The sequence below is a fragment of the Hydra viridissima genome, unplaced genomic scaffold (genome assembly GCF_058129835.1).
Source record: "Hydra viridissima isolate aposymbiotic clone 2 unplaced genomic scaffold, HvirCarnegie_v1 scaffold_6, whole genome shotgun sequence".
NCBI lineage: Eukaryota > Metazoa > Cnidaria > Hydrozoa > Anthoathecata > Hydridae > Hydra > Hydra viridissima.
The window spans coordinates 4,125,064-4,152,399 of record NW_028324305.1 but is presented as its reverse complement, the minus strand read 5'-3'; the positions used below and the strand labels follow the sequence as shown (position 1 = coordinate 4,152,399).

The 27,336-nt window shown below is 28.3% G+C and overlaps 6 protein-coding genes across 10 annotated transcripts; 2 read left to right on the top strand and 4 right to left on the bottom strand.

Moving 5' to 3' along the window:
• Positions 1-1,206: 1,206 nt before the first annotated feature.
• Positions 1,207-2,857, bottom strand: LOC149886711 (uncharacterized). The gene is made up of 2 exons (XM_090091343.1): positions 2,478-2,857; positions 1,207-2,395 (listed from the first exon to the last, which is right to left on the bottom strand). Exons 1-2 carry the CDS (start codon positions 2,573-2,575, stop codon positions 2,029-2,031), a joined length of 465 nt encoding a protein of 154 aa, XP_089947469.1. The 5' UTR covers positions 2,576-2,857; the 3' UTR covers positions 1,207-2,028.
• Positions 2,858-3,978: 1,121 nt separating this feature from the next.
• LOC145190484 (general transcription factor IIH subunit 3-like) lies at positions 3,979-5,014 on the bottom strand. The gene has a single exon (XM_080067363.2). The coding sequence runs from the start codon at positions 5,012-5,014 to the stop codon at positions 4,142-4,144; it is 873 nt and encodes a 290-aa protein (XP_079923489.2). The 3' UTR covers positions 3,979-4,141.
• Positions 3,979-11,505, bottom strand: LOC145190486 (max-like protein X). Its single transcript, XM_090091342.1, has 7 exons — positions 11,348-11,505; positions 9,423-9,499; positions 9,234-9,336; positions 9,005-9,104; positions 8,811-8,841; positions 5,910-5,954; positions 3,979-5,561 (listed from the first exon to the last, which is right to left on the bottom strand). The coding sequence occupies exons 1-7, from the start codon at positions 11,367-11,369 to the stop codon at positions 5,391-5,393; spliced, it is 549 nt and encodes a 182-aa protein (XP_089947468.1). The 5' UTR covers positions 11,370-11,505; the 3' UTR covers positions 3,979-5,390.
• Positions 11,506-11,864: 359 nt separating this feature from the next.
• On the bottom strand, positions 11,865-17,880 carry LOC145190441 (uncharacterized). Of its 4 annotated transcripts, XM_090091339.1 has the most exons (9): positions 17,802-17,875; positions 17,479-17,505; positions 17,140-17,254; positions 16,736-16,831; positions 16,213-16,278; positions 15,962-16,054; positions 15,652-15,741; positions 15,449-15,547; positions 11,865-12,519 (listed from the first exon to the last, which is right to left on the bottom strand). In XM_090091339.1, exons 3-9 carry the CDS (start codon positions 17,245-17,247, stop codon positions 11,965-11,967), a joined length of 1,107 nt encoding a protein of 368 aa, XP_089947465.1. In that variant the 5' UTR covers positions 17,248-17,254; positions 17,479-17,505; positions 17,802-17,875; the 3' UTR covers positions 11,865-11,964. The 4 variants fall into 4 exon arrangements, with proteins under 4 accessions (XP_089947465.1, XP_089947466.1, XP_089947464.1 ...); XM_090091340.1 differs by having other exon boundaries at positions 17,479-17,880; XM_090091338.1 differs by lacking the exon at positions 17,479-17,505 and having other exon boundaries at positions 17,852-17,870.
• Positions 17,881-17,919: 39 nt separating this feature from the next.
• Positions 17,920-21,682, top strand: LOC145190527 (uncharacterized). Of its 2 annotated transcripts, XM_080067414.2 has the most exons (4): positions 17,920-18,721; positions 19,132-19,233; positions 19,677-20,113; positions 20,780-21,682. In XM_080067414.2, exons 1-3 carry the CDS (start codon positions 18,052-18,054, stop codon positions 20,099-20,101), a joined length of 1,197 nt encoding a protein of 398 aa, XP_079923540.2. In that variant the 5' UTR covers positions 17,920-18,051; the 3' UTR covers positions 20,102-20,113; positions 20,780-21,682. The 2 variants fall into 2 exon arrangements, with proteins under 2 accessions (XP_079923540.2, XP_089947461.1); XM_090091335.1 differs by having other exon boundaries at positions 19,677-21,682.
• A 1,759-nt stretch (positions 21,683-23,441) lies between these two features.
• Positions 23,442-25,575, top strand: LOC145190528 (myosin-2 essential light chain-like). Its single transcript, XM_090091336.1, has 5 exons — positions 23,442-23,615; positions 24,016-24,159; positions 24,541-24,708; positions 24,815-24,892; positions 24,976-25,575. Exons 1-5 carry the CDS (start codon positions 23,594-23,596, stop codon positions 25,002-25,004), a joined length of 441 nt encoding a protein of 146 aa, XP_089947462.1. The 5' UTR covers positions 23,442-23,593; the 3' UTR covers positions 25,005-25,575.
• The last annotated feature ends 1,761 nt before the right edge of the window (positions 25,576-27,336 follow it).

Sequence of the window (27,336 nt, the reverse complement as noted above, 5' to 3'; positions counted from 1 at the left end):
TGTGTGCGTATATATATATATATATATATATATATATATATATATATATATATATATATATATATATATACGTATACATATATATATGGGCAATTCCACGCAAGTGACGGTCGTAACATTTGACGCTTTTTTAGCCATTAAAAAATAACCAAGAATGGTATTTACATGAAAATTTCCAGAAATGTTAAATACTATTATATAATTTAGTATGCAAAAGTTAAATCATTCAAGCGTTCAACTTATTTGAAAAATCAACTTAACGTAGCGTGACGGTCGTAACGCTTACTTTTTGACAAATCTAAACAAATAAACTTTGTCAATATTTATGCAGCCATCTACACAGTGAAAAAAAAAAATCCTTTGCTGTGTTCTTTAACTACTCATTGAACTTACTATATAGTGAGTTTCATAGCTCTTGCTTGAAGTTTTCAGAGAATTTTGTTAACTTTTATGTCGTGACGGTCGTAACTGTGACGGTCGTAACGAAAAAGCCAAAAATGAAAAACAACAAATAACGCAATCAATGACATAATAAAAGATGAATGGTTATAAAAACCAATTAAATTATGTTAAAAAATATGAATTTTATAAAATTATCAAGGTTATCCATGATGGTTTTTCAATACTGGGATCGTTTTATTTGGAGTAGGCAACAAATGCTTCATGCTATTTATGCTCCCTGTTTTTTTTGTTTTATTAACTATTTAATACAACTCAATATCTAGGAGTATGTACTTTCATATGCCTCACAAATGTTTTAAGGAGCCGGGAATCCAATATAGGAAAAAAATATCTTAAATAAGTAAATTTTTTTTACTTATTTATAAATTTTAAAATTGCAACCCCATTACAAAATATTAGAGAATTTTGAAACCAAAAACTTTCCATTTTTTACTTGCCAAAAATGCATTTTAGTAATATTTGTAACGGCTTTTGCTTCTTCTATTTTATCAGCTATTAAGGCCCACCTTAGATTAATATCATCTGTGTTGATAAGTCTAACTTAGGTTTTGCACCCATTTGATGCTAAGAGAAAGTCTTTAGCGTTTAAGACGAGATTTTAAGATATTCCAAACAAATCGCTTTAATGACCCTCCTACTCCATCAACTGCTCCTTTACCATGAGAGGTAGCAGAAAAGTTCCATTCTATACTTTGAAAATGATATTTCACAGAGCAATCTTGTATGAATCTGGCCATGTATCTATTTTTGAATTGAGTGCATGGACCATCACTCCATAATATAACTTTTTATATATAATCAATGCAATAGAAGTCAAATATTTCATTAAAAATGTAGTAGTGGCGTGTTTTGATTTATCATTATCGTCGAATATTATTAGAACTGATTTTGGCTCTAATTGGTAACGATAGATTACGACTGTAAACAAGGTAATAGTTGACTGCGACCAATAAGCAGTGTAATGTTAAGACGACTACATTCTATATACGTTATGTATTTCATCGTCACGTTCATTCGCTTTTACAATTTAAATATCATTTCTTAATTCATTGTGCACAATGAATTATGCACAACGAGCCATATATAGTCATTGAACTACATATTCCTTGTGCACAATGAATTACACAATGACGCAACTACAAGCAGCTTGAACAGCATCTTGATAACCAGATGTATAGTTTTGTGAATAATCAAAGTGTATCAAAATTTGGTCTGGTTCGAGATTTTCTTTTTGACTGCGGTATTGCTCAGACTGGTGCTTTTTAGTGAGATGATGCTCAGTAAACTCTAGTAAATAGTCGCGGAAATGCTTAAAAATACCTTTTATGTTTTTTTATGTTGACTGAGTACACAGTGATGATCTTCTTTAATCCAACAATTATAGGTATCCATGTCTCCGTTTTCAATAATTTACTATCACAACACAATGAACATTTTATCATCCAACATTGGTACGTTGGGGGGTCGCACAATACATAATTTTCTAACCATTTATTGCAATACAATGGAAAAGGTATTTTACTTGCCAAAGCAGCACACAAATAAGTAAAAATTACTGTGATAAACTTAACCACATGTTTCAAGTGGTGTATCTTTGCACGTAAGAATGTATGGAGGCCTTAATTCACAAAACTTACTCAATTTAATTGTTTTGCCAGCACTCTCCTCACAATACAGTTGATGCAGCTCCTTTAAATTCATAACTAAATAGCGCTTTTGAACTTTTTCTCCGTCGATTTTCATACAATCGTTTCTTCCAGGAGACATAACTGATATATCTTCTTTTTCATAAAGTACTTTTACTTTTTCAATTTCTTCTGATGTGAAGTGAACTCGATGTGTTTCTTTAGCAGTGCATAGGCCATATTCAGCACCCAACTGCTCTACAATAGTTCGTCTTTTATTTGGAGACTTTGGAAGAGCCTGTTTTGTCCTAAAAATGTTATTTGATATAAAAGAACCCAAATTATGTGTAAGCAATTGTATTAAAAAAGTTATGTTAGTATAATAAATACTTGTTTAATGCCTTTCTCATTGACGATTTGCAGTTATAAGAATTGTCTTGCGTGGAATTTAGACTGACTTTAGAATTGAAATCAAGTTTTTTTTTCATTCTTAGCCTTTGGTTGCGAACCTTCACTTTATTTTTCTGTTTTTTTTCTTTTCTTGGTGTCAATAATTACCGCCTTAGACAACTTCTCTTTCTTTCTTTTTCTAACAAAGCTTTTCTGTTTCTTGCTCTATAAGCTTTTGATCTTTCAGCATCTGACTTTGGCATTTTAAATGTCATTAAATATAACGGCTGCTGTTTGTGATATATGCTCCGTTATATTTTTTAAAAACCCGCGAGATGTTGTAAATAAAAATTTACAACATTTCGCAATTTTTTTGAAATTAGTTACTCATAGTTTCAAAAAAAACTTCAACAAGTTTAGTAATAAAATGAATAAACAAACTGCAAATTAAACAATAAACAAAATTGATTTATATTATAACTTGGTTTAAATGATGTATATCAATTGAAATGAATTGAATCATTCGCGCTTAAACTTTTTTTTTAAGTCAAGAAGCATTGTGGGAAAACAAACATATCGTGATGGTCGTAACGTACTTAGTAACATGTTAAAATGGTGATCTAAAGCACTTTAATCTTTTTTTTTGAAACGATGATAAAATATGTATGAGTATCTTTACTTTTACCATGGTTGTAGTTTTAAAAAGTTTGATACGAAGCATAGAAAAAACTTTTCGACTTTTTTTTGTGACGGTCGTAACGTCTTGTTTTCATTAGTATGCTCTTGTTATAGACCTAGTTAGAGTTCGTTTTTATAAAAAATGTTATGCATAATGTTTAATTTTGCCTTTTAGTCAAACTTAGAAGTAAAGGTTATTTAAAAAAACAGCACTGAAACCTTTTTCAACGCTTCACAACATGACTATATATAAACGTCAAAAAATGCTCATATAACCCTTACAACTTTAAAAGTATGTTATAGTATAAAATGATTTTTTAAATAAATTTTTCTCTTAAAAGTATTCTTAAATAGCTGGAAAATAAATTTAATGAAGTTATTATTTGTCGCCGTGAAATTTTTTTTTTTTTTTTAAGTTTTTTGTCAGAATGTTTCAAATTGATTATTAATGCAACAGATTTCTGATGAAGAAGTTGGTTACCAGTTTTTTTTGTTTACAAATCAAATCTATCTGCTTTTTATAACTTTGCTTATTGGAAAAGAAAGTGCAGAAATTGATTTCCAAGATAATTTAAAAAAAAAAAAAAAAAAAGTGCAGAATCTCAGGCCGTATATTTAAAGTAGGCTATTATATTTCAAAAAGAAGAGATTGTAAAAGGAAAAAATTACCGCAACTCATTATATCAGTACCAAGTAGTCCGCAGATGTTACCTTTTTTTTTTTTTTTTTAAAATAGAAAAATGCTGTTTTAAACTTAGAATAAAAGCATTTCCCATTCATAGTAATTTAAAAAATTTAAAAAAGTAAAAAAAACACAAGTTCATTCCAGACTTAAATTCTACAAAATATTTTAGTAAAAAAAAATCATGCAAAAACTTCTGATTAGCTTAGAGATTTTTATTACCATCGGCAAATTATTTTAAGAAATTTTCGAACAACAATCTGTTAAAGGGAATTAATTTCCTCTTATCTTTAATCTCGATAATTCATTCTTTCTTCTTTTTTGACTTGGTTGATAATGGTAACGAAGGTAGTTTAAAACGCGTTTGGCACGTCGCACATTTTGGCATAAATTGGCAGTATATCGATAGACAAACTGAGCAAACAAAACCAACATCCACTAACTGTTTATGACAAAAACATGCTGCGCGATAATCAATTTGCAATGATGTTGGTAAATTTAATTTTTTGCGAAATCCAGGATCTGGTAGAAAGATCCACAAGAGGTACTCTAAAATGCCAGAAAAATCTTCAACAGTGAAATAAATGCCACTTGTAATATCGGCAGCTTGCTGCATAAAACCTGAATTGTTCAATAATGCACAACAATCAATAACAATATTTTTCTTTTGAGCTGCAAATATGCAGTTCATGACTGTCATGTATTGCGAAGAGCTGTCTGGTGACCCTTTAATGATAAGTATTCTAGAATTAACGTGTTGTCCGTTTGGTGTCTTATCGTGAGAATTAATATAACAAAGAGCCTTGGTAAGGGCCCCTGCCAACAAGGATGGACGTGTGTCCATATTTAAAACGGAATCACTAAACATATGTTTAAGCTTACATTGGAGAGTTTCGTTCATTTCCAAAAACAGTTCGTACTTTCCATCCTTTTGCGAGTCTTCAGTGGGACTCCATTCGGTTGAACTGGGATATAAGAAATGAGATTGTTCAGAGTTGCAAGCGACAAAAGCAAGTTTGTTGGTGTGATTTAACATAAGGTATGAATTACAGAACACTATCACGCTGTCAAGACATTGCTGAAAGACACTATTGTTTTTTTGAGAGTGGTGTGCCCACCAAGCAGCATTGATATCACATACAACTACCAACAGGTTATCATTTGTGTTTTCTAACATTTCTAAATCGAATGATAAAATCGAAAAGCCAGCACAGCTATGTTGAAATTTCAAATATGAATTCACTTTCTAAGACAAACTCAGCCGTCGTTAAAATCAAAACCAAAACAACATTTTGAAATAGGACAAACAAACAACTATAATAAGGATTTTTTTTTTTTTATTCTCTGCTGTTGAGTTATTTCTAACACTTGAAACAAGAGAGCTAGAAATAAAATACATCTCTTTAAAAAAATAATAAACATATTAGCGAACGATGAAACTCTTGCGTGTTCTTTCAAGCACGTGGTAACTAAAATTAGTTAAGTGTCACAATTGTAAGCCTCAATTTTTACACTCGTTTAACGAATTTAAAAAAACTGTTTAAATGAATACTTCAAGAAAAACCCAAAACACTGCGTAAAGACTTAACAAGATTTGATTTTAACGAGTCTGGTTTACAATGAACCTGAATCCATGCAATTACGGTAGACGTAAGGTAAGAAAAGTCAGTAATGATCACTGTCAGATTGAAAGATTCCCATAACATGGCCATCAGATATTTAAACTAAATTAATATAAAAATCATTAAAAAAACAAGGGAAATAAAATTTAATTATAATCAAATCATCAATAGTAAAAATCAATTTAAAATTATCAATAATAATTTAATAATAATAGTATTACAACAGTAATGTAATAAAAATAATAATAAAAATGATAATAACTACTATCATCATAATTATGATAGGAACAAATTTTTGAAATAAAGAAAATAAAAGAAATAAAAATACTCATAGTAAAAAATTATTTTGCAATTTATCATCTCTATCAAAACTTCGGCAAAATCTTAAAATCAAATTTTAAAAATATATTGCAGAAGCACTCACCAAGTTGTAATAAAGAAAATGCTTACCACTGTAAACTTCACTTCATCTGTGATCTCATTTTTAGGAGGCGCCTAACAAAAAAGATTAATCAGATTATTTATTAATCAACAGAAAAGTTTTTTTCGTTTCTTATTCAAGATAATGACAATCATACGGGAGCGAAAAGTCCAAATTCAAATGGTCATTATATGTTGATTGCATTTTATATTTGATATATATGTCTTATCTTGATCAAATTTTATATACCGTCAGCTTACTTGTAAAACTGTCTAGGGTAAAACCACTAACCCATAAAAACTGCATGGTATTAAAAATATATTAACTAAATAAAGCAAACTTAACAAAAAAAATTTTCATCTTCAACGACCCCATTTAGCTCTGCACAGCATGATACTGTTTACAACATTTGTCACAGGATACCCATTGACTATTCCACAATGTTTGAAACTTATTCATCTTGATTTCATTTTATTTTAGATTTAATTTTCTTCTTTTTGGTTTTTTTTATCAGCTGTAACATTTTGCTAAATCCAATAAAATGGACAGATACTCTTCAACAGACGCTTCTAAGCAATCTGGGCTAATCCGTTTCCTTTAATTTTTGTTGAAGTGCTTTGCAACTATTCCTGGATCAAATTCTCTTTTTCTTTTTGCACTTTATTTTTCTCAACATCCTGAATCTTTGCGTTGAGTTTCCTTGGATGTCAATATGAAACATTTTGCCTGTCATTTTTTGAAACTTTTGTAGTAGACAGTTAAGTCTTTGTTATTTATGGCAGTATATCACTGTTTTTTATCATCAACGTATGACAAATTATCTTAAGCATAAGATGCAGAAGGATTGGTGATAAGAAAAAAAGTTATACAATTATTGATTAAAACCAATGTTAAGGCATGGTAAAGAAGTGCTCCTGCATTATTTGGATGAGTGAATGATACATCAGGAGATAATATTGTTAAATTTTTCCACGCAAGAAACATTTCATTCCCATCAATATGAAATCTTTTTTTAAAACAAAATACAAAACATTGGCACTGTTGTTCTATTGAAACAGATTCATAACATCAATGGAAATGGTGAACAACTTTACAGCTACTATTACAATTACCAACTTTTATTGGTACAATCGACATGTTTGAAACACCACAAAATTTATTACACACTTTTTCCTCTACATTATTGGATTCACCCAAAAATCTTTATATAACTTATTACAGAAGATTTATTCAATTGATATGGTTGTAATGTGTTTAGTCCAATAGTTGTTTTAGATTTTTTCAAAAATGGATTATCAATATGCTTCATATCTTGTTCAACATTTTAGGAATTTTTCTTCTGTAGATTTAAGCTTAGTTATTTGTGTTCATAAAAGGTGTTTTGCAGCTTCTGATGCAATTTTATTGGGATTGAATGGAAAAGTACCATCAAATCCTGACTTAGTGTTCTTCTTTCGACATAGCTTTCACCCATTCTGTTCTAAACAAACCACAAAAACTCTTATGTTTCACTACAACATAAATATAACAAATGAATATAGATTTATCATGTCTTGGTATGCAACATTGCTTAAGTGGCCCAAATACACTCTGCTTACAAGGTTGAAGTCAATGTGATGGTTGTGCTGGAATTTCAGCTATGATGATGCTGTTCTTGATAGCAGAATTAATCACTTTAGAGTAACACTATGCCTTGTTTAGTCAATCCAGAATTGTAAACACTCCAAATACTTCTTTCAGCAATTGTAAGAACTTTAAAATCATTTAAGGCTTGCCTGTTTTTACTACTTAGAACAACGTGAGAAGGTATATGGTTAAGGCACTAATTGTGGAAATGGTTGTTGTTTCACGATTTCCACTTTTCTGAACATGTGTATATCAAAAACATGAGTTGGCAAAAACTTTTTCTGGTCTATGCTACAACTGCCACCCAGCTTTATCCATAGTCCATACATAGTGGGGTTTACAATGAAGACCCTCCTCATCCATAGATTTAATTTACCTTCTAAGTTTTGTATCTCAAACTGGATATGCACCCATCTGGGATTTTCTATTAAGACAATTTTATATAGACAGTTTTGTATATGAACATTTTATATATTTAAACTCTTTTTGAGAATTAAGTTTAGAGTCTTTTTGCTTTATATTTTTACTTATTTATTTTTTATTTGAGTGGGAGTCATATTTCTACATAAAACCAAAAACTCATAAAACTAAAAACAACAACATATTTGAATGGAAATAGTAATTGTTATAATAAATAGACTTTCTTGTCATATTTAATGTGCTTGCTATATTTTATCATGAAGTAAATAGTGAGAAAATTAACACACGAAGAGCAGCTGAAATTAAACATTACAACATTCAAAAAGAGACGAGAAAAATCAATCTGATTCAGTTTTATAAATTATTTAATAATTTAGAACAAATTCAGCTAGTAAAAGATTTCAAATTCAAAACAGAACCTTCAATAAAAGGACATAGCTTACGATATGATAAAGAAATAACCAATTTTACTTCTAGGCACAATTTTCTATTTAGTAGAGCATCAACTAACTGGAACAATCTTTCTTATGACATTGTTAATTCAGTTAATCTAGATAGACTCAAAGAAAAAATTGACTTATGATTAGAGAAAAATTAAACAAAGAATAGGCTGTCAAAGTATGGAAACACTTGCTGGCTTTGTCAGTTACCGCTTCTTCTTCTACTACTACTAAATGCCTATTATTAGTGACAAGCAATAATAAATTGTCAGAAAGCTTAGATTTCTAAACACAATGTAGAGAAAAAATCTTTTAAATAATATTTTAATTTTAAAACTTTTTAGATGATAAACCTTAATGGAACTAATTTGTGATCATATTACAGTCAGTAAAATTAGGAAGATATCCAAATGCAGTTTATAATTACTCTTTACTTATACTTACATGATTAGATTTTGCAAGTTCTTCATAGCTTCTAAAAATTCAACAAAAAAGCAAATAACTTACTCATGCATAATCAGATTAAAAATACTTGTGATAAGAAAGGACAAAGCTATTAATGTTTGAAGCTTTTTTAGCTAAAAAAAAAATCATTTAAGAAACAAATCCAAAAGAAATATCATCAAACATCATCTGACCCTTGTATCATTTTTAATACAGTAAGATGTTTTTCTAGATCTTCAATTTCTCGAGTCCTATCCTCTTGCTCTTCTACTAATACATTGACACAAGTGATTGCTACAAAATGAAATCAGCCTTTTTAAGCAAAATAAATTTTATGGTAGCTGCAAATCCCTTTTTCCAAAATTCTCTTTAATTCTTTTGAAATAAAGAACAAAAAATGTAATAATGAAAATACATTTGCACCTTTTTGAAGTATTTGAGCTTTGCTTGCTTTAGCACTAAAATCATCTGCAGAATCATTTTGATGACATCCAGGAACAAGCTTAGCAAGTTGCATTAGTCCATCCTGCACCAAAAACCACAGTTGGGTCTAGTACTATTAACTGAAAGTTAAATGAGTCAAATTAGAATAAAACCTCTAATAAAACTGACCTTGATAGCATCTCTCCTTTTCTGTTCAGCAGCAGTGTGGGCATTCTTACGCTGTGGTCCATGGTTAAAGGAATGATCTACAAAACCAAAATTTCATTATACTAAATTACATCTGTCAATAAGATAACTTCATTTTTTAGGATAACAGTGTTTGACAGAATTTTGCCTCCTCTACAACTTTTTAGGATTACAGTGTTTGACAGAATTTTTTAGGATAACAGTGTTTGACAAAATTTTTTAGGATTACAGTGTTTGACAGAATTTTGCCTCCTCTACAACTTTAAGTTATTCTGAAGATTGTTTTTAAGGTATCCCGCTATTTAACTTTACATAAATTTATCTCTTACCATTATAAACATGAGTCCAATCAGAGTAAGTATAAAAGTATTCATTTTCTCATGAATAAAAAAGAACTCCTGGCTGATAGGTTAAAATGGAGTCTTTCATCTGAAAACAATAGCTACATCATTGTGTATCTGGCAAAAATACTTGACAGTCTACTTTTCTTTGAAAGAGATTTTTTTTTTTTTACTGTATAAATGTATATAGATGTATCGAAGTAATAAATGGATTGGCAACAACATTTTTTGCTATAACACCACCTAAAGGAATGGTGTTTATTTACAGGTTCTTTAAGAATAAATTAATTGCACACTTCAGCTCATATGAAGGAAATATATGAAAACATGAAGCTTCTGATTGAAAGCTTCTGATTGCTCTTAATATCAAGCTGGGGATTATGAAAAACTTGTAAAAGGCATGAATTATCATTTGTCAAAGGTTTGCATGCGCCAGCAAAAATAAAAGGAATTTTTTGTTAGTCCTCAAATTAATGAAGTTATGAGAGATAAACATTTTAATCAAAACAAGAAAAGAAGAGAAGTTTGAAATGCTATTTAATAAATTATTACAAAATTTTTAGGAAATCATAAAGAAAATTGTAGAAAAAATGTAATTGGCATATAACTCTCTTTGACAACATGTTTTAAAAAATATATTTCTTACAATCTCATTTAGACTTTTAATAGAAAAATCTTGCAGATTGGACAAACATGGTGAAAAATTTTATCAAGATATATCTAACAATAGAAAAGTAATTTAGAAGAAAATGAATTGCCACAACTGCTGGGCACTGAATACAGACAATCTTAAAACAGTTTATAAAAGAAAATCCATGACTAAGAAACTTTAGAAATATAGTATATATTTATAAAGTTCGATAATAATAACAATGATAATAATAAAAAATAGTAATGATGATGATGATAATGATAATAAAGATAATAACAACAACAACAACAACAACAACAGCAATAACATAATAATAATAATAATAATAATAATAATAGTAATAATAATAATAATAATAATAATAATAGTAATAATAATAATAATAATAATAATAATAATAATAATAATAATAATAATAATAATAATAATAATAATAATAATAATAATAATAATAATAATAATAATAACAGCAACAACAACAACAACAACAATAAAAATAAAAATATAAATAATAAAAATAATGATAATAATAGAAACAATAGCAATGAAAGTAATAATAACAATAACAATAATAATAATAATAAAAATAATAATAATAGTAACAATAATGATAACAACTACAACAGTAGTAGTAGTATTAGTAGTAGTAGTAGTAGTAGTAGTAGTAGTAGTAGTAGTAGTAGTAGTAGTAGTAGTAGTAGTAGTAGTAGTAGTAGTAGCAGTAGTTGTAGCAGCAGCAGCAGCAGTAGTAGTAGTAATAACAATAGTAATAATAACAATAATAAAATTGAAAAAGTAACCTTTTGTTGACTTGTGTATTTAAAAGGAAAGTAAAGCAATTAAATAACACAAAATTTTTTATGAAGAAGCAGAAAATTGACAGTAAAAGTAAAAGCAAAAAAACCACCATTTACCTTTACTATGCTGACGTTGCATAATTGCATCACATACTGTAGATGTCTTTTTAATTTGATTTTTAATTATGGAAATTAAGCTTCTCAGAAAATCAGAAAATTTTTAAAAATGGTACAGTATGAACCTATAGCCACAAAATAAAAATTTAATAGGAATTTCAGATATAATTGATACCTTATAATAAAGAAAGTATGAACAAATATTATTAACGAAACACATTAAAAAAAAAAAAAAATTATAATAAAAAACAACTCATAAATGCTTCACAAAAATCCTAATGGAATTATACTAATGATGATATATAAAATAAAGAAAAAGAAATTCATTAACTTTATTTCTCTGAAGATAAAAATTATGTTGCTAAGAGATTAACATAATTTGGTAGCTTTGTGCAAAAAAACTTTGACCAGCAAAGGTTTTCTGTTACTTCTATTCTATTTGCACATACTTAGAAAATAAGGAGGTAACTTTTTTTTAATTGCATTTATTTCAAGACAAATTAAAACAAGTAAAATATTGTCATATTTATAATATTTATCATACAAAAATAAAACATACAGTAGCAATATTATCAATCATATCTTTTAAATAAAATAGAAAATAACAAGTGAACATGCTACTTCATTAAAGAGCTTCCAAATGGTTGGGATCCAAACAAGGAATACTGGCCTGAGTAAGCTATTTCTTCATGTTTAGGGATGATAGACTTTTGATCAGGTTCTGTGCAGAAAAATGAAGTACTAAAACCCAGTGATTTTATCGGAGAACTGCCAAAACTAAGAGAATCTACAACTTTTCCATTAAAAGGAGACTTTAAACACGCAGTTGTAGGACAATTATTAGAAACGGCTGGTGGGCATATAGAAGGAGCAGCACTTAATCCATTATTTGAAATATTCCATGCAGGTTTTGAACAAGAACGTGGGGATACAGTTTTATGTGAGAATGTTGAAGAGTCACTGGAACTAAGACTAGATAGGGAACTGCAGCTAACAGAAAGCAAAGAATTGTCAAGTGATCCAGATGATACATTTAATTTTTCAGAAGAGGAAATTGTTGCATCTGTAGAAAGGCATCGTTCAAACCTCGGAATTTTATACATATTATAATTCTTAAGAAGTGGTTGTTGAATTTGTCTTCCTTTAATATTATTTTTCGACAAATTGCAAAACTAAGAAATAAAAAAAAAAAAAAACAATTATATATCACAATAATCTATAAGGAGCATAAATAGTAGGATAAACTATTTATTGCAGATAAAAAAAACCTCAAGTCTGTTGGATAGCTTTCAACATTTACAAATATGACTAATTTGTGAACTCCAAAAGTAATTTCAGAACTTATGTTTCTAGATCATTATTTTGCTTTCAACATTCTTTTATAGGTTCAATCAAGTTAAATACCATTTGATACACCCAGTAGTATTCTTTTATAGGTTCAATCAAGTTAAACATACCATTTGATACACCCAGTAGCGCATATCGAATGGTATTTACATGTATATTGACAATCCCAATTTTTCTGGATATATGATGGCTAGTAAAGTTTTTTCATGAATTTCTTTCAAAAAAATTTTAATTTACTGATATTCCTAATTTGTTCTGTCTTTGAAAAATAAAGTTTTAGGTTTTCTTTGGGTTAAAATTTATTTCTTCAATTCTTTTAAATAAGAAGAAAAGGTGATGGGAAAATATATATTCTCTATTTTATACGCAAGGAACTTGATATAGGAAAGATGCTGAGATGACCCAAAAAAGTGACAGTCATCGAGAGAGTAGGCATTTTAATGCTGTTCTAATTAACAAAGCTTGAAATTAAAACTTTATCAAGACATTTGAAAAACATCACCTCTTATAAGTTTCAGTCACCATTTTATCAAATATGTCAGTACTAATAATAGTTATACATAAGGAATTGCAACAGTTACAAACAGTCAAAACAGTCTAAGAAGTTTGGATTATTAGAAATTTGATTTGTCTGTCACAGTAAACAATTAACTACAGTCCTAAGATTCTAAGGAATCCAAATTTCTAAGCATGGAGTTACAAGTAAAAGCTTAAAGAAAATAAAATTGATTGTTGAATGTATAGCAGGGGTCTACCCAACTGGTTTTACTAGAGTAAAGTCTAGTTGGATTGAATTGTTAGACATCACAATATCTACTTGGCTGTATCAGTTGTAGTTACAAGAAAATCAGACTTATGCTGTTGTCAACTTGGTTTTACTCATGATTAAAAAGGTTAGCATAGCAATGTCAAATTCATAAGCTGAGAAAATTCAAAGACAAGAAAAATTCAGACTTAACCTACTTTAAAATGATAGTTAGATACGGATTCAGTTTGTTTAAACTTCTATAACATGTGAAAGATAGGTGAAAATGAAATAAAACATGAAAAATGAAAACAGAAATAAAAACAGAAAGCAAAGTTAGACGCGTAACTTCATTTTTGGGGCCTAAGTGTAAAAAAAGGTTTTTGGTCTCTTAATTTTTCATTACTAATTACTAATTAGATAAATAAGTGCTAAAAAAACTATTTCGCAGCATTATATCATCATATGGAAGTTTATCACAGAGTTACTTATTTTCTTTTTATGTTCATCATAAAATTTTAATAGAGCTTCTCTCAACATTTTTCATCAAGAAATAATTTTGTAAGTTCAGAAATATTGAGTCTTTTGAGTTTCATATTCAATTACCAGGGATTTAAATCAGATAGCCCACCTCCTGCTATAGCTGTAGATAAGTAATTTTATATTTAATTTAATTTTGAAAAAGACCTAATTTGAAGATTCACAAATATTGTCAAAAATCATGTCTTTGAACAGAAGGATATATATGAAGCCAGCAAAAACTTGAGTTAGGAAGGTCTGACAATTCTTTCAAGAATTCAAAATCATTTTGTGAATAAAATTTGAAATTAATAACTATTAAAATTGAGAAAGTATATCAATAAGGTAAATTGGTGACATTTGAAGTATGAAGGATGTTGAAAACCAGTTTCAGAATACAACAAAAATAAACGATGAACTATGAACAATGCTTTTGTAATAAAATTATCAAAATAAATACACCTTTTTTGTAATTTTCTACTTTGTGCTTACAACTCCTTTTTGCTTACCATATTTTCCTAAATATTCTTATTTACTTGACCCTACTTCTATAGCTTATTATTTTTAGCTTGGTTATATTAGGTACCTTATAGTGGATGAGACTTTAAACCAAAACCTTTTTTCTTTCATGGAACTGAAAGAGACTTAGATATATTTTTATCATCTTCCTTCTAAAGAGTTTGAGGATTTTGTTGAGGAAAATGAAGCCTAGAAAAGAGGTGTTAAGTGTTTTAAATGCAAAAAAAAAAGATTTAAATTTTTCTTGTAATGCAGTAATTAAAAAGGATATGCCTTTATAATTACTATATCACAAGAAAAATGAACTATTGAAATGATACATTGATTGTAAATAATTGAAGATGACTTTTATGGGATTCAGCAAAAAAAGACTAGAACTCTTACTTAAACAAACAATAAAAATTAATTTTAAAAGAGCAACAACAAACTATGACTGTGGGTTTTATATGTAATATAAGCTATACTAAGTATAAAAACTATTCAAAAATAGTGTAATCATCTAAATCTGCTAGAGTAATTAAATTAATATGAGTTCATATCTAAGATTGACACATGATTTCTTGAAAGGATTGCTAAACAGAAATAAAATTCAAAAACTAATTATGGCTCGACAGAAATAGTCTTAATATGATTTACAAAACAAACTAAATCCAAAAAGTGTGTATGAAAATTAGTATCATTATTTTATCATTTTTTAACTTCAATAGAAGATGAACTGAAAAAAAACAAACAAATCCCAGTACTAATAATAGAGTAGGTTGAACATGAAAAACTTTAAATTTTGATCAAAGATATTTTTATTAAACTTTAGAAACTAAACAAAAGAAAAAACTTTCAGACTTCCTTTAATTTAAAAGTTTTTAAACTAAAGGTAGTTTGAAAGTAGCAAAAATGAAAACTATTAAATGCTATATTAAAAAAGGAATTAAGCCGACATAATTTCTGAAAGAATTAGCTATTAAACAACTAACCGTTTCTAAATAGGATTTTGAAGTAAACTTTTTTTGATGCTTACAAACATTTTCTTTCTGGATTTGATCACGCTTCCCCTGATCACGCTCTTCTTGTTCCTAGAATAAATTATCCTTAGCTAATAAAATAAGAAAAACTAAGAAGTGACTTGAATATAGACAAGAGTTTTTTAAAATAACTTATAGAACATAATTTAACAAACTTTTTCTTTTTTTATTTCTTCTTCTCTTTGTTTCAGTCTTTCATCGCGCTTAAGCCTCTTTTTAAGCTTCTTTTCTTTAAGACGACGCTCCTAAAAATGTTCATTATAAAAATTTCAATCTTTAAAAATATTTTAAAAAGTGAACCAAGAAATTATAAAATAAAATGTACAGAAAAGCTCAGATTTTCATTAAACATTTAGTTTATTTTACTTGCAACAATTCTCAAAAAAACAAATCTCATTTAAATATGATTTGAATGCTATAAAAAGTTATTCTTAACAGTGTACTTAAAATTATCTTTAAGATTACATTTTCGATACTTTTTCTGAACTCATTCTGTTGAATATATTCTTGTGCATGCTGCTCGTTCATTGCATTGTAAGAAACTTCCTGTATTGGAGCCTTAAGAAAAATCAATTAATAAACCTTATGATTAACAGTCTTTATAGGTGTTTCGTGAAATGATAAATAAATTAACTCATTGATTTATTAATTAACATATCAGTTGCTTAAGTGGCATTTCTGAGAACCATTAATCAAATAACTTCAAAACTACTTACAGAATATATTTTTTGCTGCTTTTTACCATGAGTAAGTTTCTTTTTTTCATAATCTTTACATGAAACCTGTAAAGGAACCAGCTGTGTTAGAAAATATAATTAAGCAGTTGAATAATGACAATCCTCCTTAATAGATTTAAATGAAATCATTTTGATTTGTTTTTTTTTAATTAAAACAATATTTTTTCTTTTATAATTATTTTTGTATATCAATATTTAAAAATTTATAGTTATTACAGTTGAATTAATGGTGGTTGTTTCATGTTATTGTTATATGTTAAAGACCCTCATTAACAAGTTCATTAAATTAACATTGCTAACAACTAAACATTTTGTATGCTAATCATGTGAAACCATACATTATTTCATATGCTAATCTTATGAAACAATATTCTAGTTGATGCTAAAACACAATTAAATTCAGTAAAAAAATTTCTTCATGAGGAAAAAAACTATACTTTCATTACACTTTAAAATGAAAAATCAACCTTAAATAAAAGAAAAAAAAGGAGCACATAAAAACCTTGATATGAGAACTGTCTATAGACACAGTTTTACTCTTCAAATGTGCAGCAGTGAGACTGATTACAATTGCTGATAGGATCACACACTCCATCGACTACCCCATATATGTAATATAAAATAGAAATTTTTTTCATTCTCCATTTCATGTAAAATATTGAACATTTTTGGTATAAAGGAAATACAAATATACTAAACCAAAAACTAATCTACTAAATATTTCATGAATTTAAACATTAACTATTAATTGTATGAAATATGTATTACCAAAAATAAAAGTCTGGAATAATATAAAATAAGAATAAATGTTTTATGTTACAGATAAATAATTTTTTTCAAACATATATCAATTTGATACAAATCTCTTTAAAAAGACAGGTGAGTGTATAAAAAACAAAAACAAACCTGCTGTTGTATTACTTGAGCAATTAATGGAACAATAACACAACCAACAACAGATCCAAACACACAGAACACTGAATACTGACCCAAAAAACTTTCATTAACAGTCATTTTAATTCTAAAGAGAAAATGTTTTTACTATTTATATAGTAGCTAAACATATCTGAATAAACACTAAAATGTAAGTTACGTATTTAAGAATAACAAATATTATACAAAAATTAAGTTATAAGTACTTTTCTGAACTTAAGTTTTAAAAAGGATGTTCAGATTAAAAGATGGGATAATTACATAAATTATAATTAACTATAATGTTAAGATTTTATCCAAAGTATTACTTACATAACATATAATAGTTCCAGTCGTTTTCTAAATTTTAATTATTTTAATTCAGTAATACAGACATAATTGGGGAGGAAGAATATCTATACCTTTCAAAACTAGAAAACCTAACTTTAAGGAATATGTAATTAGTTTTATAGCTATAGGTAAAGGGACTTCAAACAGTCGCTTTGACCCATTATAACACATAACGGTTTAACTCTTACTGCAAGTATTTTCTTAAAGTTGACACACTTTATAATTTTAAATGATTATCTCTCTCACAAAAATATTTTTTTTAAATTTATTTATAATTACACAAAAGTACCCAAACTCTGTGTTACCTGCTCACCAGATAGCTACGATTTTGCTTATTTTTTTAAAAATAACGTACCATCTTGCTTTTCTTATCTACCGAAGACTAAAAATAGCCTCATATTTATCTCCTTAGTCAACCAAACTGTAAAATAAACTACGCACTTTATCATGGGTAACATTCATTCGCGTGGTGAAATCGGGTGGTAGTCTTCTGCACTTAATCAGTGAACTTGTTAATATTGATGATTAAATCCTTTATAGATAAACTTTAAAATAATGTCTTATATACCAGTAGCGCTTGAAGCAGATGAGCAGGAAAGAAAGTTATTTATTGGTGGCCTAAATAAGTACCATACAGATGAAGATAGGCTAAGAAAATTTTTTTGTGAGTATGGCAAGATAGTTGACGTAACTATTATGAGAGATAATGATAAACAGTCACGAGGGTTTGGTTTTGTTTTGTTCGAAAATGCATCCTCTGTTAATGATATTATTGCTAATAAAAAAGCTGGAGCATCTTTTGAGCTGGATGATCACCAAATAGAAGTTAAAAGAGCTTTACCTAAAGTTCCTGGTGGTAATGCTGGTACCTCACGAACAGGGGGCCTTTACAGAAAGGTTTTTGTTGGTGGCTTACCAAGCTCCATTACAGAGGATGATCTACGAAGTCACTTTGAAAAATTTGGACCGGTTCATGAAGTTGACTTGTTAAGAGATAGGGAGACAAATCGGTTGAGAGGTTTTGCTTTTGTAACTTTTGAAGATGAAGACAGTGCTGACAAATGTATACAAAAAAGGGCTCAAGAAATTTGCAAAAAGTTTTGTGAGATTAAAAGGGCACAAACTAGGTCAACGCTGACAAAGTATGAATCAGATGAAAGAAGTGAAAGTGGTCGTCGCCAAGATCATTCTATAACTGATCGACTTTACAAGAATGGGCCATCAGGTATGTTCTGTTTAGTCACATTAGAAAGGTAATTAAGATCTTATATAAAAGTCTCAAAGCTTTTTGTTTCAAATCAATATTTTTTATGTTAAGTATTTCTTCAGGAATTTAACACCGCTAAATTAAAATTTGTGAACTTAATGTAGTAATATAACTGAATAATAAATTATCTTTCTAACATGCTTATTTTGTCAAAAGCTACTAAATAATCAACTGGAATCATCAATGATGCATTTAAGTTGGTAGTGCATATTTTAGTTTTATTTAATAAAGTATTTCAGTAAATCTTTGTATTGTAATCACCATTAAAAATTACACTTGTATTTAAAATTTCTCTGTAGTAACAATTCTAAAATACATTTTCTGTTTCTTTTTCAACTTAATTAATTTAAGGTTTTTATTTACTTAAGCCACTCCACAAGCCACTGTGGGAATGATGAATATGGCTGAAGTTAATCAACTTATCCAGCAAGCTTATGCAATGGGTCAACAAAGTGTTTTGCAAAATACAGGTATTAACAAGCATTTAGACATGACCATATTTACTATTGTAAAGAGCCCAAGTATGCATTGAAATTCAATAAGTGGATTGCTACAGCCACTCAGGCCTCTTCATTGAAAAAAAATATGGAATTTTTTTTGTTGAGAATAATCACAAAATGGAGGAGAAAAAAATACAAGACTACTTTATATTAAGAAAGATTTTTGATGCAGCATTTAGAATGAGTTATTTTATAGTTTATGCAAACTGTCAAATACTCATCCTTTATGCTGAATTTGATCATTTTTTAATTTTATATTTTTAAAATTTCTTAAATAAATTTTTGTTTTTTATACTGGTTGCATATAGCAAGAAATACTCTCATAAATCTTCTGCTTTTGTCTACAGTTTTAAATTTTATCAGCATACAAAAGTTTTTATTTTTGTAATCCATAGTTTCCTTTTCTATAAAAGGACTACAAGCACCAACTGCTGCTACATTATTGGGCCTAGGTGGAGTAGCTTCATATACTCAATCAGTGAATAATACACTTTTGCAAGCTCTTATGAATCAAACACCTCCAGCTGTTTCTCTACCAGGACCAATTGTTCCTTCTGCTGGGTTAGCACATTCATCTAATGCTGCAAATGCTAATACAATTAGTCAGCTGGCTCAGTTACTTAATGGTAAAGGCATTGATGTCAATACTCTATCAGCTTTACTTAACAAAGATCAGGATGCTAACAGAGCTCCTATAAAGAGTAACAGTGGAACTCCTGGGTATGCAACTGGATACCCAGCTTCATCATCCTATGACATGTATTATAACACCCAGGGTTCCCAGTATGGACCATCAAAAGAAGATAATGATAAAAGGCCAGCTTATAGACCATATTAAAATTAGTGTGAGGTAAGACTAAAGCACATTTATGATTTATGAATTGGTAAGTTACACTTAATGTCTTAGCTTTTTTTTATAATTGAACATCAAAAAAGTTGATTTTTTTCAGCTATCATAGCATTGATAACCACAGTGTTAAAACTGTGGAAAAGGTTTAGTATTATAGTTTAATACTGGTGCTAAAATTATTCTAATAGAATTGAAAAATATATTTGTGATGTGTGTGTGTTTATGAAAATGAAGTTAATGCTATTGGTTGCAGAGTAGTATATGTAAGTAATTAGCACTAAGTATTAGTTTGGGTGCTGATAACCCATCTTGCATAAAAAGTTTTGTTTGAATAATTTGTAGTGTTCTAATAACTTGGTATTAGTTTGGCTGCTGATAAACCCTTTTGCATAGAGTTTTATTGGAAAAACTTATTACAGTGTATTATTAACTTTTGATTTACATACTATATACTACTCTCTTTTTTTAATACGTGCATAATGTTTGCAATCTACAGAAGGTTTCATTAAAGGATATTTTTCCAATTCACATATTGATAGAAAGATTGAACCGCTTTCTCTCAATAAAATTATCAAGCTTAAATATCAAAAGTATGCTGATATACATGACAGTTAGGTCACTTATAATAAAGCCTAATTAATAAAATCTGGCTTTCTTTTTGTTTAGTGGGTCAGTTCTACCAAGAGCTTAAAAGTGTAAATAGTTAACCATCAGTAAATCAATGAGATATCGATAGCCATTTCACTCAAGTCAGAAGACCTATTTTTAGAATAAATATTTGCAGAGAATCAGCAAGAAGTGCAAAGGGTATCAAGCTGTGTTGTTAGCAGTGTTGTAATAGTATATAACTTTTCTTTTGGCTTCATTTTGATACAGTTTTGATTATGTACGCAGCTATTTATCAATTGACTTATATTTTTAGTATTATTTTGTTTTTCATACTGTACTATGAATTTAGTTAACTTTTTCATTTCATCCCAGTTCTGTTTGGGTTTTTCTTTTGAATATATCTGTAGTCTTGTTTGTACTTTAAAAGTCTATTATATACTCTAGAGATATGACTATAGAGAAAAGAAAGGTTACTAGGTTGTCAGAATTTCTTACAGTTTAAGATAGGGAATGTGAAAACAGCATAAATTTTTATTTTATTTATTTACTCTGCTGACTTTTTCAGACATTTTTTCTGGTATAAGCTAACTAGAAAGAAAAAAGAAAGTTCAGTAGCTAGATGTGTCCCCAGATTTATGTAAATCTTTGTCTGTTTGTGTTTGGAAATATTTTATTTCTGTATTGTTGTCGTTTACTGATATATTGATAAAAAACAATTTGTAAATTTTTACATTTCTGTTTGCTGGAAAAAATATTGGTGTGAACGCATTATATGTGGTTCAAAGAAATGCAAGAATTCGAACATCACCCACACACATAAATAAATTATATGTAGCTAAATTTTTTTTACAGATTGTCTGTTTGTGATTACGTTGTGTGACTACTTGTACTTGTAAATGTTTATAACACAGCATTGTGACTCTTTTTTAACATAATACAATCCATCTAGTCCTATAAAAAGTTTCTTGTTTTCCCTTCCTTTATGCGTTTAAAAAGTTCTGCTTCGATTATGAATAAAAAGAACTGCAGTTACCTGTGTTCTTTTTTCTTTTAATAAAAAAAACACGTTAATGTTTTTCATTAACTAGATTTTAAAAACACTTGAAATACGGCCGCTAGCAGAGTTAAGGCTAAAATCATTGACAGCTGTGCTGGAAAAAGAGTTCAATTGTCAGTTCATGGCTTCTCATTTCTAAAGCGTTAACACTAATTTGATGAAGGACTGGTACTGTCAGGTGGAGGAAGATGATACGTTTTTTTCCTAAATTTTTACGAGAAAGAAAATGTTAAGTCCTTATAACAAAAACATCTTAAAAATAATGCAAGCATAAGAACTTAAAAATAGATAATATTCGCTTTAAGCTTCGACAAATCAGGTTGATAACTAGTTTAAGCTTGTAGTTTGTAATTTCTTTGTTCAAATTACAAGTTAATAATTCGCCCACCTTTTTATCACTGAAAAAAAAAATCTTTTGAAAGTAAATTTTAAAAAAATCAAAGAGCGATTAAACAATAAACGCGCGACGTTTTTTTTAACTTTGCCGCTCTCAATGTCATGAAAGGAAAACTACAATATAATTTGTAGTAAACTGAGAATTCAGAAATCTTTTACAACAAAACAATATAACAAAGTCAAATTCAATTTGAAAAAATGTAAACATAACATTTTGCTGTTGTTTTTGAAATTGTTTATGATTTGAAATCGATCGATAATCAAACTATTCGCAACCTTATTTAAGCAATTTTAGAACGTTAAGCTATTCAGTAAATTTTAATAATAAAAAAAAAAAAAGGAAGCGCGAGTGTCGCTATTTGCACTCAACGAAGGGAGGGGGAGGGTATAACCATGGGTTATTGTACCGGGTGACACTAACCCTTGTAAAGCCGCTGATAGAAATTCATATTTTTGTAATGCATTTAACTATTTATAAAGAAATTTTCAGATTAAAATCTGGAGCAAAAAAGCTTGTTTTTGTTAAATAAACATTTTTCTTATTAGTTCCGTTTCGCATTTTTTAGCTTTTTAACAAATATTTTCTAATTGAAGGTTTTTGAAAAGTGAAGAATATCAAACTGTTTGCAAAGTTAAGTATTGCATGTTTAACGAGCAGTTAACGAAATCTGTGATTCGTTTCCTAGATTCACGAAGCAAACATTCGTAATATTTAAAACAACTCCAACGATTGTTCCACAGCAAATATTCAAAAATTGTACTGTGGATATAAGGTTGCGTTTCGTTTAACTAATTTTCCATGGATTAATTTTTTATCTAATAACCCTCAAAAAATTGTTTTTAATTTCAATTCCCACCTCAATTCCTTTAACTTTGTTTTTAAGCAGATAAAAGCAAACGACTTTCTCTTACAGCCAGCCTTTGATACAAAAAAGTACTGGAGAAGAGGTTGACATTTTGTATTAAAAGTTTAACTCTTCTAATTTTTTTCAGTGCGACTAAAATTACATTTTAGCAAAAAAGAACGGAAATATAAAATGTTTTCTAGTTTTCTTTAAATAAAATACATTCTCCCAGTTAAAATAAAACAAGTTAAACGTCATTGTTGCAAATTTCTGAAAAAAAGGTGCGGTTAAGACACTTTGAGATACACTGATATACTCAAGAAATAAACAATGCGGTGAAGTGTAAGTTGATAATCCTTTTATGGATACCGATCCTTTTATGGTAACCAAAACATGGGCGAATGTTTTGTTAAGATAAGTCGCAGTTTTTACAAAAACAAAGGTTCTGTTGTTATCAAATTAATTAAAACAGTCTTATTTGAATTTGCGTCGTTCTTACTGCTGGGATACTCAATTTTTCCTTAAGCGATATATTTTACCAGCATATCGTGTATCCAAGAACTTACGTCTAAAATGCCAGCAGAAGATTTGGAAGGTTATACATTTTGATCTTTTTTTTACTCGAGTAGGTTAAACGGAAAACTAACTGTTATTAACAATCCAAATTTTTTAGTGGCTTGATCAATAATATTTTCGAAACAATATCGTAAGATGATAGGAACGTTGGTACTTTTTAAAGCACATACCTCAGATGTAAATAAATATTTATAAGACAAGTGCTTATCATCTAAAGAAAGAGTTCTTTCCAAAAATATAACAAACAATTTTTATATTAAAATATCATTGGGATTTACTTACAGTTTGTATGTAATATAATTGGTCTGGGCTTTTTGTAAAACTTTTTATCAGAGTATTTTGACATTGCAAAAGAAATTTTTTTTTTTTTTTTTGCTAATATCAAGTCCTGAGATTTTCATATTTTGTAAACTATTTAGAACACCGAGATGCTTTTGGTTTATTCGATAAATTAGGGGATGGCAAGGTTGAGTGTGGGGAGATTGGAGACATGCTTCGAGCTCTTGGGTTAAATCCTACTCAAGTTGATGTTAAAAAAGTTATAGCTGATATTGATCCTTCAGGTATTTAAAAAAGCAAAAAATAAACTACAAACTTCAAAATATATTTCTTATAGAGTATTTTCATTTTAAACTGTACAATAAGTTTACTGTAAAAATCATAGCACTAAATGAATGTCAATATAGAAAATTATTGACGTATTAATGATTATTACAAAAGTTGCTCTGAGTTTTTATTCACAAACAGAAAAATGTGACGAGTATGGAATTTTTTGTTCCAAGTTTATATTCTCAAGCAGAAATGTAGTGTGTATATAATTTTTGCTCTAATTTTTTATTATTATACAGAAAATCATAGCATATACAAAATTGAAATTGCTAAATTAGTTTTTTTAGACAAAATTTTGTTATGAAGGTTCAAAAAAAGAACCTTTTTGTATTTAGGTCAAAAAAGAATCTCTTTTGAGGAGTTTATCCCCATATTTACTACACAACGTAAGAAAGTTATGGCAGCTGGTTTTGAGCATTTCTCAGAAGGATTTCGAGTGTTTGATCGTGATAACAATGGTACAGTTAGTGTAGCTGAGATTCGGCATTTACTAACAAGTTTAGGTGAGCATTTACACATATATCCTTATTTAATTACATGTCTATTGTTTATGTCTCATTAGTACTTTTTTTTTTTATAAGTGTACATTTCATATTTTTTGTTCTTAAGGGGAAAAATTATCAGATAGTGAAGTTGATATGCTGGTACAAGGCATGGAGGATAAAAATGGAAAAATTAACTATGAAGGTATTTTTGTACCTTTGCATTTTTAAATGGCTTTTAATTAAATTTCATTTGAAGCTAATTTCTTACTTTCTTCTATTGCTTAGAATTTGTACGTACTGTTATCAATGGCTAGTAAATCTGTTGAAGAATTGGTAAAGTAAACTTGCAAATTTCCATGCAAAACTCAGAACAGATATTTTTTATCATGAACTAACAAAGCTAAAGTATGAGAATAAGTGAAAGTTCCCTTTTTGCAGAAGAAAAATATATATAACAAGATAGAAATAATTTTTTTTTTATCTAGAATAGTAAAAAAAAAAAAAAAAAAAAAAAAAAAATAGCCAAAAAAACAACAGGAGTTTAAATTAAGCAAATTAAATTTATTTGATCTTTTAAAAAGTTATTTATCTTTTTTTTTTTTTTTCTTTTTTTTTTCTCTCTTTTTCTATAAGAAATTTGTTTCCATTCTGTTGGGGTTCTTATGTCGGGTTTTGATATTAATGGTTGGTTGTTTTGTTTTTTTTATGCCCAGTAATTTTTTCTTATTTTTTATGAATCTGTTTAGTAATTATTTATAACTAATTTTTTTTTTTAACTAAATAAATCAAAGTTTAACTTTAATGTTCCTTTTTATGGGTCTGTTTTTGTTTTCATAGTGTTTTTTCTCATTGAAACTGAATATATTTTTAAATTGTTGTTTTCAATGAGAATATTGTTTTTTGCATTTTTTTTAAAATTCCCATTGGTGTTATCAGATTCGGTTGTTTTCACGATAATTGCAGAGAGAAAGAGTCGTGGTTGTTTTACTAAGAATTAAATTAATGATTAGAGGGAACCGCGTTGTTAATTCTGAGCAATAATTAAGAATTCGTTATGTTTTTTTTTTAAATTTAAGATCGTTTTGTTATTATTTTAGTATCTTGAGGCATTCTGCAGAATTAAAACTTAAAGCGTTAAGTTTCAATTCATGTGTTGATACCGATTGTTTTGAATACTTTGGCGTTGCATTACTTGCCAAGCGCCAAAAAGACTTATTTCAAATTTTAATACTTTGCCAGATTTAATGAATATACTTGGAGATAATCGAAGCTTGCACATTCAGCAAAAATTTTCAGAAACAATTTCATGTCTAAAATGTAAATGTTAAAGAACGTGACCGTCATTAAAATTGCGTTGTTTCGTATTTCATTGTATTTCATTGTATTGTATAGTAACAATGATCGGTAAGTTTTTGATCTAAGTTACTTTTTGAAGTAATTTACATTGAATAATAAATTAGTTTTACTTCTAAATAAAACTTTTATATTTAAAAGTAAATTAAATGATTTTTCGATAAAAACTTTATTAAAGGAAGTAAAAAACCATTACGAAGTTTTACATAATGTCTTCGATAAAGTTTAACGAACGAATGAACTAAAATAAACATATTTATTGTTATTAATTCATCCAGTCATAATTTGTAAACAACATCAGTCAAAATAAATTTTAACGTATGTGTCCGCAATATTCCTCGAGATAGTACTTTTCAAAAGCATCAGTATTTGTCGATAGTGCAGAAAAAATTGTTGCCGAAAATACTCGCAAATTTTTTCAAAAGGTCGAGATTTAGGGTTGAAACTTCATCCGCAATTATTTCAGATCTGAAAAGATTTAAAAGCTATGTTTCTATCGTTTGAAGCACCACAGCCTTTAGTTCTAGATACTTCGATTATGAACTGTTAGCCTTTTTTCCGAATGCCTTTAGTTTGATTTAATTTGATTTGATACTTAGCAGAGTTGCAGAAGAAGAGCTTGATCTTTTTATTGTATTAGCAAGCTCTTCTTCTGCAACTCTCTTTTTCTTCTCCTAAAACTGTCTGTTAATGCCTTTACACTTTTCATGTGAACGTGGAGAGTGGATGTTGAGTGTTAAAGTGTGACAAGTATATCTCAGCAAAGCTAACAAGTTGCTTTAAAGTTTACTGCTGTATTCTTGAGGAAATGCTCCCAGATTAAACTTACTAGAGACATGATTTCGCTATTTGAATTTAAATTTTTTTGCCAAGTTAACTGAAATATATGTAACTTTGTGTAGATGGAAAAGAAAACGGCAGTAAACAGTGCACTAATTGAAAATTTAATTATTTCTCTTTTTATTTGCTTAATTGTATCAGTTAATACATAATTAAATGAAAAAAAGAAAGTATTGATTAAAATTGATTTCTAATTAGAAATAATTTTTGTTAATTTTGCAAATTTTTGATTGATAATTTACACGTAATTAAAATCTTAGTTTTGTTTACAATATTATCAATCAAAATTTTCATAAATTAACTTTTTAAATTAAAAATTAAAATTATTATTTTTTTTTAAAAAAAAAAAAAAAAAAAAAAAGAGCATCACATGGACGACGAACTTTTTTGTGAACCAAAACATTATACATAACATTATATGTAAACATTATATATAAACATTATATATAAACA

Bases quoted from the DNA above. Each gene is read 5' to 3' on its own strand.
- LOC149886711 (XM_090091343.1), bottom strand. From the start codon at position 2,575: ATGAAAAAAAAACTTGATTTCAATTCTAAAGTCAGTCTAAATTCCACG. The intron at 2,396-2,477 runs GTATTTATTATA...TAACATTTTTAG, and splicing joins ATGAGAAAGGCATTAAACAA to GACAAAACAGGCTCTTCCAA.
- LOC145190484 (XM_080067363.2), bottom strand. From the start codon at position 5,014: ATGTTAGAAAACACAAATGATAACCTGTTGGTAGTTGTATGTGATATC.
- LOC145190486 (XM_090091342.1), bottom strand. From the start codon at position 11,369: ATGCAACGTCAGCATAGTAAAG. The intron at 9,105-9,233 runs GTGCAAATGTAT...TTCATTTTGTAG, and splicing joins AGCTCAAATACTTCAAAAAG to CAATCACTTGTGTCAATGTA. The intron at 5,562-5,909 runs GTAAGCATTTTC...ATATTAATTTAG, and splicing joins ATGAAGTGAAGTTTACAGTG to TTTAAATATCTGATGGCCAT.
- LOC145190441 (XM_090091340.1), bottom strand. From the start codon at position 17,247: ATGACTGTTAATGAAAGTTTTTTGGGTCAGTATTCAGTGTTCTGTGTG. The intron at 15,742-15,961 runs GTAATCTTAAAG...GAACATTTTTAG, and splicing joins TCAGAAAAAGTATCGAAAAT to GAGCGTCGTCTTAAAGAAAA. The intron at 15,548-15,651 runs GTTTGTTAAATT...AATTTATTCTAG, and splicing joins AAGAAATAAAAAAAGAAAAA to GAACAAGAAGAGCGTGATCA.
- LOC145190527 (XM_080067414.2), top strand. From the start codon at position 18,052: ATGTCTTATATACCAGTAGCGCTTGAAGCAGATGAGCAGGAAAGAAAG. The intron at 18,722-19,131 runs GTATGTTCTGTT...TATTTACTTAAG, and splicing joins TTACAAGAATGGGCCATCAG to CCACTCCACAAGCCACTGTG. The intron at 19,234-19,676 runs GTATTAACAAGC...TTTCTATAAAAG, and splicing joins AAGTGTTTTGCAAAATACAG to GACTACAAGCACCAACTGCT.
- LOC145190528 (XM_090091336.1), top strand. From the start codon at position 23,594: ATGCCAGCAGAAGATTTGGAAG. The intron at 23,616-24,015 runs GTTATACATTTT...TAAACTATTTAG, and splicing joins GCCAGCAGAAGATTTGGAAG to AACACCGAGATGCTTTTGGT. The intron at 24,709-24,814 runs GTGAGCATTTAC...TTTGTTCTTAAG, and splicing joins GCATTTACTAACAAGTTTAG to GGGAAAAATTATCAGATAGT.